General features: G+C 38.1%; 1 protein-coding gene across 1 annotated transcript; it reads right to left on the bottom strand.

The window, feature by feature from the left end:
• Positions 1-10699: 10699 nt before the first annotated feature.
• Positions 10700-11731, bottom strand: LOC120862659 (trace amine-associated receptor 7a-like). Its single transcript, XM_040238743.1, has one exon. It carries the CDS (start codon positions 11729-11731, stop codon positions 10700-10702), a length of 1032 nt encoding a protein of 343 aa, XP_040094677.1.
• Positions 11732-12021: the final 290 nt, after the last annotated feature.

Here is a 12021-nt window from a genome sequence, read left to right as displayed (position 1 = left end):
AGTTGCTGCTCATGATCTGTCCTTTACACTCAAAGAATTCTGTCCTTGATTTTCATAAAGAATATAGGATTCTGATTTTCAATACACCTAGGTGAAAAACATATATCCACTAGGATATCTGAGGAAATTATCAGATATTATTACAATTATTTTTTAATTTTCCTTATTTCATAAATCACAAATGTGTTTAATAACAAAGCACAAAAATTACCCTGAACAATAACATTGGGAGTAATTTCAACTAATGCTTCATTCCCTGAATTTGATAAAATTTTCTTTTAGTCATATTTTTCTATTTTTTTACCTCCAGCGTTCCTCTCTGCAACAGGCAGTGATATGGGAAGTAATTACAGAGTGAAAGAATCATCTCCTACCAGGTTTATCTGCATTACTGCCTAAAGCACACAATCCTTCCTGATATAGAAAAGCTATCTATAAGAAAATCCCTAGATGGAATCCCTATAGTGCAAGGTGTGAACTTGGAAGATTATTTTCAAGAGTGATTATTAAGAAAGTTATTCTCCAAAAGAGTTCCTCGCATTAAGCTACCCATTATGTTTTTTTGGCCAAAGACTTTTTATATCCTTAGACTTGACCATTTTGCCAATTCTTAATCCTGTTGTGGCCACTTTACTGGATTTTAGCTAAAAAGATATAACTGGGTACACACAGTGAGAGCAAATACTTGGCTTTTTTCCTCCAGTCAAGAATCGTTTTTATATCTTCAGTGGGCACCAACAAACAGACAAGGGAACAGACACCATGAGCAGCTTGTAATGGATGAATTACATTACAGGAAAGCATTAAAAACACCACGATATTTAGGCACACCCACAATTGTGAGCTTCTGCAAAAGTCAGTGCTGGTTGAGAAAAGATTGCTCTCTTCTCGGGATGTTGTCACTGGAAGCAGATTGCAATGTCTCTCCATCCACCTGAGAAATGGGTGCAATCCCTCTGAATACTGCTGCTGTGAGATCCTCACAGACAGAAGACCTCACATTCCCCTCTGTAGTGCACTCAATACTGCCCCCCTCCACAAATGATATTTTCATGTTCTAACCCCCCAAATCAAATATTCTTTGGAAAAGATGTCTTGCAGTTTTGATAACACGCAGTAAGTATATAATTATATGCAAGTTTTAAGCATTTTTGCAAGTCAGTGTAAAACTGAGTCGGTTATGAACTTGATTCTTTACATAATTTATTTCTGTTTCATAGATATTTCTTAATATATGTTAACCTCTTATGGAATGATTTGTTTGAAATGGCAAAGGATACAACATTGTATTTTCTCCAACCAGAAACTCCCAGTGTCCTCTGCAAATCTTCCTTCCTCATCCCTCATTAGATCTCAGGCACACCCCAGAGCTTTCTAGTCACTCTCTGTGTTAGTAATTTGGTTTGGACAACTCCAGTTTGAAACTACAGTCTAAATGTAAAAAGAGTATCCCTGTCTTCCCTGTGCCCAGGCTAGCCAGGTCTGAACTTAAGCACTTCATCATTTTCACAAGGGAATGCTTGAATTGGTACATACCATCTGAAGATAAGCCCTGTTAACTAATCACAGAGTTCATTTCCTCCTAAAATCCTATTGAGATGCCCCAAAAAGTATTTCTGAAAGAGGAAAATCTGATGGAGCAAACTAATGGAAAAACCAGGGTAGAGAAATACACTCACGATATACACAATAAAGTTTACCAGAAAGATGAAGGAAATGTTTTTTCTAATAGATCCTGAAAGAAATTCTTAATCCCAGAAAAATCAACTGAAGAATGAGGACAAGAAAATAATACAAACAATGCTATAAAAAGTTTCTTCTCAGCTAAACTTCATGTTTCTACCAAGTGCAAAGAGGAAAAATGATGCAAATTCAGATGCTAACTACAGACACATATAAAGAGAAACTTTTAAAAGTTCCTAGGAAGAGAGGCCAGAGGGTACCAGCTTATGAAAAAGACGTGAATATCATATTATGATCAAGCTCCTCATCAGTACACTATGTCCAAGAAGGCAATGGAGTCGTGCTTTCAAAGTTATCAGACAATTTATTTTTGGAAACATAACTCTAGTTAAAGTCAAAATTTTAACTGAAATCTTATAAAATTCTTTAAAACTCATATGGAACTAAGAAGAAATATATAATGCATAATTGCATACATATAGCATGTATTTCTATATATCATACAATATATCAATGTATTATACCAAATTTTTATGCTACTGAATTATAATTAATATAATAAAGTACATGCTTATATCATGTAAATAATATATAATATTTGCATTAGTATAAAATAGAGAAGAAATAGATGGTTGTGGATCATTAAAAGCAGGCAAGCCACATATAATGGAGCGGAAGTGAAGCACTTCTTAGAAAAGAGAGCTTGTGCAGGACCAGAGGAGGGGCAGATGAAGGTGAACCACAGGGCTGTCCCAGCAGGACCGGATACAGCCAGACACCCTCTGGAGAGTGGCTGGCCCCACTCTGTGAATTCATAAGACTCTGGCTGTATGACCTTGTTCAGATCACTTAAGCTAGGGCCTACACCTGAAAATAGATGATTCAAACTCAACTAAAAAAGAAACAAATGTGGTCAATTCACACAGTGAAGTACTACTCAATCAAAAAGAAAAAGAATCAAATGGTCATTCATATTTTGACATGGCTTATTCTCTATATTATTCATCAGAGTGAAATAATTCAAACAAAAATGAGCACATGATATAATGTATGGGTGCATTTATATAAAATGCTAGGAAGTACATTCCATAAAATTCTAGGACATCCCACTTGCTGGACATGAGTTTGAGCAAGCTCCAGAAGTTGATGCTGGACAGGGAGGCCTGGCTTGCTGCAATCTATGGAGTGACAAAGAGTCAGACATGACTGAGCAACTGAACTGATTGAGGAAGTGCAAATTAGTATAGAGTGACATAAAGCTGATCAGTGGCTGCCTGGGGATGGAAGAGGGTTGACTGTGTAGGGATGAGCAGGAAGAACATTACAAAGGACATGATGAAATCTGGGAAGTGATATATAACAAAGCTAATGGAGGTGATGGAATTCCAGTTGAGCTGTTTCAAATCCTGAAAGATGATGCTGTGAAAGTCCTGCACTCAATATGCCAGCAAATTTGGAAAACTCAGCAGTGGCCACAGGACTGGAAAAGGTCAGTTTTCACTCCAATCCCAAAGAAAAGCAATGCCAAAGAATGTTCAAACTACCACACAATTGCACTTTCCTCACATGCTAGCAAAGTAATGCTCAAAATTCTCCAAGCCAGGCTTCAACAGTACATGAACCACCAACTTCCAGATGTTCAAGCTTGATTTCGAAAAGGCAGAGGAATCAGAGATCCAATTGCCAACATCTGTTGGATCATAGAAAAAGCAAGAGAGTTCCAGAAAGAAACCTACATCTGCTTTCTTAACTATGCCAAAAACTTGACTGTGTGGATCACAACAAACTGGAAAATTCTTAAAGAAATGGGAATACCAGACCATCTTACCTGCATCCTGAGAAATCTGTATGCAGGTCAAGAAGCAAAAGTTAGAACTGGACACAGAACAACAGACTGGTTCCAAATCGGGAAAGGAGTATGTCAAGCCTGTATACTGTCACCCTGCTTATTTACCTTATATGCAGAGTACATCATGCAAAATGTCAGACTAGATGAAGCACAAGCTAGAATCAAGATTGATGGGAGAAATATCAATACTCAGATATGCAGATGACACCACCCTTATGGCAGAAAACAAAGAACTAAAGAGTCTCTTGACGAAATTGAAAGAGGAGAGTGAAAAAATTGGCTTAAAACTCACTATGCAGAAAACTAAGATCGTGGCATCCAGTCCCATCACTTCATGGCAAATAGATGGGTAAACAATGGAAACAGTGAGATACTTTATTTTTTAGCTCCAGAATCACTGCAGATGATGACTGCAGCCATGAAATTAAAAGATACTTGCTCCTTGGAAGAAAAGCTATGACCAACCCAGATAGCATATTAAAAAGCAGAGACATTACTTTGTCAACAAAGGTCTGTCTAGTCAAAGCTATGGTTTTTCCAGTAGTCATGTATGGATGTGAGAGTTGGACTATAAAGAAAGCTGAGGGCCAAAGAATTAATGATTTTGAACTGTGGTGTTGGAGAAGACTCTTGAAAGTCTCTTGGATTGCAAGCAGATCAAATCAGTCAACCCAAAAGGAAATCAGTCCTGAATATTCATTGGAAGGACTGATGTTGAAGCTGAAACTCCAATACTTTGGCCACTTGATGCAAAGAACTGACTCATTGGAAAAGACCCTGATTCTGGGAAACATTGAAGGCAGGAGGAGAAGGGGACAACAGAGGATGAGATGATTGGATGTCATCAAGCTCCAGGTGTTGGTGAAGGACAGGGAAGCCTGGCATGCTGCAGTCCATGGGGTTGCAAAGAGTCAGACATGACTGAGTGACTGAACTGAAGTGAACTGATATATGTTCAGTCTTGATTTTTATAACTTTACAGGTGTCTACAAATGTCAAAATTCATCAAATTATAGAAGTATGAATAGATTATATCTGTTATGCATGTCTATTATGAAAGTATTAAAATTAGAGTCTCTAAAAATAAAAAGGGATGGTTCAGAATAGATCATCTCAAAGTTGCCTTCAGTTTTAGCATTTTATACATTTATCACAGTGGGCTAATGATTGGAAGGTCAAGAAAATGTGGCTAATGTGATATGCCTGATTTGGAAATGTTTCTGACCCTGAATTTACCTACAAATGCCTGACAAAGAGGAATGCTCCTTCCAGGGAATGATCCCAAGAACTACAAAATAAGTGTCTGTAGTGTCTGCAATTTTGGTATTACTATAAGCACTATGATGCATAAAGAATTATTTATCTAATATATGTGAAAGGATCTTAATGACCCAGATAACCACAATGGTCTGATCACTCACCTACACCCAGACATCCTGGAGTGTGAAGTCAAGTGGAATTTAGGAAGCATCACTATGAATAAAATTAGTGGAGGTAATGGAATTCCACCTGAGCTGTTTCAAATTCTAAAAGATAAAGCTGTTAAGTGTTTCACTCAATATGTCATCAAATTTGGAATACTCAACGGTGGCCACAGGACTGGAAAAGATTAGTTTTCATTCCAATTCCAAAGGAAGGCAATACCAAAGAATGTTCAAACTTCCACACAATTGCACTCATTTCACATGCTAGCAAGGTAATGCTCAAAATCCTCCAAGCTAAGTTTCAACAGTATGTGAACCGAGAACTTCCAGATGTTCAAGCTGGATTTAGAAAAGGCAGAGGAACCAGAGATCAAATTGCCAACATTCGTTGGATCTAGAAAAAGCAAGAGAGTTCCAGAAAAGCATCTGTGTCTCCTTCATTCACTACACTGAAACTTTTGACTATGTGGATCACAACAAACTGTGGAAAATTCTTAAAGAGATGGGAATACCAGACCACCTTACCTGCCCCCTGAGGAAACTATTCAGGTCAAGAAGCACCAGTTAGAACTGGACATGGAACAACAGACTGATTCCAAATCAGGAAAGGAGTACATCAAGGCTGTATATTGTCACTCTGCTTATTTAACTTATATGAAGAATACATCCTGCAAATGCTAGGCTGGGTAAAGATTGGAGCTGGAAATCAAGCTGGAATCAAAATTGCTGGGAGAAATATCAATAATCTCAGATATGCAGATGATACCACCGTTATGGCAGAAAGTGAAGAAGAACTAAAGGGCCTCTTGATGAAAGTGAAAAAGGAGCGTGAAAATGTTGGCTTAAATCTCAACATTCAAAAAACTAAGGTCATGGCATCCACTCCCATCACTTCATAGCAAATAGATGGGTAAACAATTGAAACATTGAGAGTCTTTTTTTGGTTCCAAAATCACTGCAGATGGTGACTGCAGCTATGAAATTAAAAGATGCTTGCTCTTTGGAAGAAAAGCTATGACCAACCTGCTGCCGCTGCTGCTGCTAAGTCGCTTCAGTTGTGTCCAACTCTGTGCGACCCCATAGACGACAGCATTAAAAAGCAGAGATATTACTTTGCCAACAAAGGTCCATCTAGTCAAAGCTATGGTTTTTCCAGTAGTCATGATGTGAGAGTTGGACTATAAAGAAAGCTGAGCACTGAAGAATTGATGCTTTTGAATTGTGGTGCTGGATAAGACTCTTGAGAGTCCCTTGGACTGCAAGGAGAGCCAACCAGTCAATCCTAAAGGAAATCAGTCCTGATTATTTGTTGGAAGCACTGATGCTGAAGCTGAAACTCCAATACTTTTACCACCTGATGTGTAGAGGTGATCCATTAGAAAAGACCCTGATGCTGGGAAAGATTGAAGGCAGAATCGAAGGGAAAGACAGAGGCTGAGATGGTTGGATAGCATCACCGACTCAATGGACATAAGTTTGAGCAAGCTCCAGGAGATGGTGAAGGAGAGGGAAGCCTGGTGTGTTGCAGTCCATGGTGTTGCAAAGAGTCAGACACAACTGAGTGACTGAACAAAATGTTTATTCTTATATAATCTATGAGAAATAGAATATGTCCTGCCATATCAGTAAACAAGAATGTTACAGTCATCAGCAACTACAGTCCTCCAACATGAGCCTCTGAGTCCTAATGAAAGTCAGAAAAGAATACCTATCATCTAATAACCATCACACTGTACCACTCCCTACAGTGAGACCTGAGAATACTCAGAATGTGAAAATACAGGATACTGACCCCAGGCAGCTGAGGTGCATATCAAAGAAATGGTTTCAGTGAGCCCAGACTCTTACTTCTTCCCACATATAGAAAAGCACTAAATTTCTTACCTTGACACATCTGGTTTCTTTAATTAATAGTAATTTTTTGATATTCACAACTACCCACCCTTTGTTGCAAAACTCCTATATATCTAGCTCCTCCGCTTGCCTCCTCGGAGCAGTTCTTCAAAACTCTCTGAAATGCCATCTCCTGGGCTGCGGTCCTTGTTTTGCCCTAAATGAAACTTAATTCTCAACTTTCATGCTGTGCAATCTTTTTCCAATGTCTATGAAGTATTTCTATATTTAAAGGAAACATGCATTTATTTATTCAGCAAATAGGTGTTGAGTTTCCCCTATATTCCAAGCAAAGTGGAAGGTTCGTCTTAAAGCTACTCAAAGAACAAGTAGGTCATTTTCTTCTGAGGCATGCACTGTGGGGGAGAGATGTGCTTAGTTGATCAATCATGTCTGATTCTTTGTGACCCTATGGACTGTAGCCTGCCAGGCTCCTCTGTCCATGGGGATTCCCCAGGCAAAATACTAGAGTGGGATGCCATGCCATCCTCCAGCGGATCTTCCCAACCCAGGGATCAAACCGAAGTCTCCTGCACTGCAGACACATTGTGGGCCACAGTGCAGGAGGAGAGATGGGGCACTATAAATATATATATATATGTATAAATATAATATAAATATGTCCAACATATGATCAGAAAGCAGCAAGTAGTGTGATGGGGCAAATGAACAAAGTGGTTCCTAAGAAGGTAGGAGCTATTTAGATATATATTCAGTTGCTACTGTTTTAATTTCTCATTCACACAAAAAAATGAAGACAAACTTTACAACATATTCTTAATACATGAGCTATTCAAGGAGTATAAAAGGTGCAAATGTAATCATTTGCTATCATAATAATATACTATATCCATGAAAAAAAGTTAAATGCAATTTGGAAACCCACAACACAAAGATGGCATGAGGTGTTTTGAATGTACAAGACTTGCTATGGAGAAGAGGCTATGAGTGAAGTCGCTCAGTTGTGTCCGACTCTTTGTGACCCGTGAACTATAGCCCACAAAGCTCCTCCATCCATGGGATTCTCCAAGCAAGAATACCAGAGTGGATTGCCATTTCCTTCTGCAGGGGATCTTCCCAACCCAGGGATCGAACCCAGGTCTCCCAAATTGCAGGCAGACACTTTTTTTTAACCTCTGCACCACCAGAGAAGCCCTTTGAAAGTGAAAGTGTCCAACTCTTTGTGACCCCATGGACTGAATTCTCCAGGCCAGAATACTGGAGTGGGTAGCCTTTCCCTTCTCCAGGGGATCTTCCCAACCCAGGGATCAAACCCAGGTCTCCTGCATTGCAGGCAAATTCTTTACCAGCTGAGCCACAAGGGAAGCCCCACTATATCCATGAAAAAAAGTTAAATGCAATTTGGAAATCCACAACACAAAGATGGCATGAGGTGTTTTGAATGTACAAGAATTGCTATGGAGAAGAGGCTCAAAGGAACCAAGTAATCAGTAATAGAAAAAACAAGAGCCTGTATTTGCTTGATGTGCAGACCAATCCTGCTGTAGAAATTAAGATGTAATTTATTTAAATGAACCTCCCTTCACCCTCAGGGGGAAAACTTTGTACAGTAAAATACATAATGAAGAATTGTAGGTTAAATGATACATCACTAAATCAATTACTCCCATCAATGTACTGTATCTCCAAAGAATTGTGTTTAGTCTTTTCTCTGTGATGACTGGTTTTTTTTCCTTTAAAAAATTGGTACAAAGTCTTGTGTTCATATTGCTCTCAATAACTTGACTGCAGTGACTGGGCCACAACAGAGGAGAAAGAATTATTGGTTAATTTACTTATTCTCTGATTCTTTGGATGTGAGTATCAGCTCTATTGTTTAACAAATACACCTCCGTGGGAATGAGACTCACCTCATTATGCCTCGTGTCCCTCATTTATGACCCAGAAGTAATAATATAGCAATAGTATTCTCTCTCACATAGTATTGTGAAGACTAAGTAGGGCAGGTAAGTCAGTCCCAAGCACAGAATGAGTGGTCTATAACTCAAACAAAGCATTCTTAGGTTTGCATATCAGAAGCACTCAATAAATGTTCACTGAAACAAAGGCCAATGGATTAGTTCCCACACAACCAGAGTAATTCATAGTAGAGAAAAATGAGAGCAGGAGCTTAACTTTTTTTAAAGAAGAAAGTTCTGATATAGTTATAAAAACAGAAGAAATGTAGATCTAGGGAAGTGGAAAAATTAATGATTTGTCTGAAGCTCTACTGAAAAAAGACAAGTGAAAATGTATTAAACAAGATGTTAGAAGTGCTTGTTTGAATCTGGAAGCTTTATGATATTCAGCAGAGTTTGTAAACACTTTAATTTTAGCTTTCTTGTATTTAAAATGAGGAAATATGATTTCTCTATAGCTGTGAAACAGAATTAAAGTTACTGCATTGAAAACCCTAAATGAAAATAAGCTGATAATTTCCAGTTCAGAACTGAAAAATTGTGGCTAAACTAATACTAAACAGTCTAGAGTGCCTTTAAATCATGTCTATCATCTTTAATCATCAGATCGAGAGTTTCAAACAAGTAGAATATAATCAGAAATAATTCACTATCTCAGGAAAATTTTACCAATTTGAAGCATTTGTTTAGTAATAGAAATGATGTGCTAATGTAAGACTGATTTACAAGCAAGAAATTACAGAAAAATAGCAAGAATATATTGATGTGTATTTACTCCTGCTACAAAGATGTGACACTCTGAATTTTAAATCTTGATGTCTGATGACAACAAAGCTAAAGTTAGAATAGAATTAAGCAATTTATTTAAAATTTTTTTAATTTATTTAAAATATATATATACAACATCCTCCAATCTTAATACCAAGAACAAGTCTGCATGTCTAAAAAGCTGGCTAAGTTGTATCCAATGTGAGTTGCTTAACTTATTCAGTTTCAAATTTGTGGATCACACAAAATGCATTTATCGGCCTCTGTCTGCCATCCTTTACACTCTTCACTTCAGTTTTCTGTTCTTTTGGACACATTTTTAATTTGGGCTTTCGTTTGAATCCTTGAAAACTCTTATAAGTAATTTTTGGAATAATGCAGAAGTGAGGAAATAGTAAGTTAATTTAAGATAAAGTACAATAATGAGTGACAATTTTAGAAACCAATGCATTCACTGAACATAAGTTAACTGGTAAAATTTCTAAACACAGCTGAAATGTTATGAGCAGACAATCACCAAGAAGAAGCTCATTCAACAAATAAAAGGTATTTATGGCACCAATTACCTTTCCCATAGTGAACAATTCAATTGATAGGGTAGTAAAGAACTCTGTCTCTAGATTGATTTTACCTGACTCTGATTATCATATCCTTGACTCAGAAATCTAAAAACCTGACAGTGCAGATTCAATATTTTGCCCTCCCTAGACCAGGACCTCTGGATCTTCCAGCTCCTTTGCATTTTAATAGAAAAATGTCACAGAGGAATAAAAAGTCTTAACCAGGGATTGAACTCCCGTAAAGTAATAAAAGGGAGGATTTAGAATAACAAAAATATACTAGATCCTTGTCATGCATTCTTTTAAATTTTTTAAGGATGCTACAAAGGGGAGATTATTAACTAGAGAAACACAGTGAAGTTCAGAGAGAAGTAGCAGCCCCAGATTGGTGTTAAACGTTTCTGGCTCCAAGGTCATGCTGTTTCCATAACAACCAGGTTTTTCTGTTATATTGATTAAAGAATGATGAAACTGAATTTAAGTGTTTAGGTCATATCGGAAGCATTTTGCATTAGAAGATCTTGCACATATATGGTTAAATTTTCTACCCAATGGTGTGTTCACTGTGAATCTGTTTTCAATTCCTCCATCTTAAAAGTGAACTTACCCAGAAACTAAATTTACTGTCGAGGAATTCACTCTCAAGACTTTGCCAGTGACAATGAGTTTGATGGCTTTTCGAAACCAAGGATAAAAGAAAGCATAAATCAAGGGGTTCATAGCTGAGTTATAATAAGCAATCCAAACCAATATTTCATAAACATATGTGGGAGTGATGAAACCTAGGAAGGCATCAGTGATGGCATCCAGGAAGTAAGGCAGCCAGGAGATCAGAAATGCCAGCACTGCAATGCCCAGGGTTCTTGCTGCCTTTCTCTCCCTCTTGGCCACTCTGTCTTGGTAGATGTCTGAGCATCGCCCAGTCTTAATGCTCAGACTCTCAATTTTTCTAGCCTGTTGTTCAGCAATGAGGAAAATCTTGGAGTACAGAACTATCATCACAAGGGTGGGGATGAAAAATAATAGAAAATTCACCAATACCCAACTCTGATTCATTGCAATTTGACAGCCTCCCACACAGGTGAGTGCACTTACTAGATCCTCCAGTCCAACTGCATTTGCTAGTGTGCCAAAAAGAGAAAAAGAATAAATAATCGCAAAGAGCCAGGAGAAGGCAATACACATGCCAGAAACAGACACCGTAAACCTGATCGGATAGACCAGGGGGTCAGAGATGGCAATGTATCTGTCCAGAGAGATAAAGCACAAGTGGTAGATGGAAGCTAGACAGAATGACACGTCAAAACAGGAATGAAATTGACAGTAACTCTCCCCAAAATACCAGCAGCTCTCCACAGACCTCACTATGCTGAAGGGCATCACAGTCACTCCCACCATGAAGTCCGCACAAGCCAGGGAAGCGATCAAAAAATGGGTTGGAGAATGCAGCTGCTTGAAGTGGAGAATGGAAATCATTACCAAGAGGTTTCCAAATACAGCCAGCACAGCTCCAAAACCAAACATTGTGTACAGGATCAGGCGGGGACCTAGTGAGTAGGGGGTTTTCACACAGGATCCGTTCAGGTGCTCATAGCAGAGCTGCACGGCTGCAATGCTGGGTGAGCTGCTGTTCATGCTGCTGCTGTCAGTAGCTTGTAAACATTTGGAGAAGTTCTGTCCCTTTTCAGTCACACAAAATAGAGCAGTTTTCTATTTCCTGGTGGGAGAAAAAAAATCTCCTTGCACTGATTACCTTTGTTATAGTTACCAAACATTATCCCCATCACCTGTCATATATCTGTATCAATCTGTGAATGTATGAAATAACAATGTATTCCATTCAAGTGTCCATAAATCTTAGCTATTATTTTTCTTATAATTTAGAATGTAATTTAAAACAATATTCTAAATCAAATAAGAATTTA

This window comes from Oryx dammah, unplaced genomic scaffold (assembly GCF_014754425.2).
Source record: "Oryx dammah isolate SB20612 unplaced genomic scaffold, SCBI_Odam_1.1 HiC_scaffold_4, whole genome shotgun sequence".
Taxonomy (NCBI): Eukaryota; Metazoa; Chordata; class Mammalia; order Artiodactyla; family Bovidae; genus Oryx; species Oryx dammah.
Note: the sequence above shows the minus strand (reverse complement) of the source record. Positions and strands in the feature narration are given on the sequence as shown.

Coding starts and splice junctions, on each gene's coding strand:
- LOC120862659 (XM_040238743.1), bottom strand. CDS start 11,731: ATGAACAGCAGCTCACCCAGCATTGCAGCCGTGCAGCTCTGCTATGAG.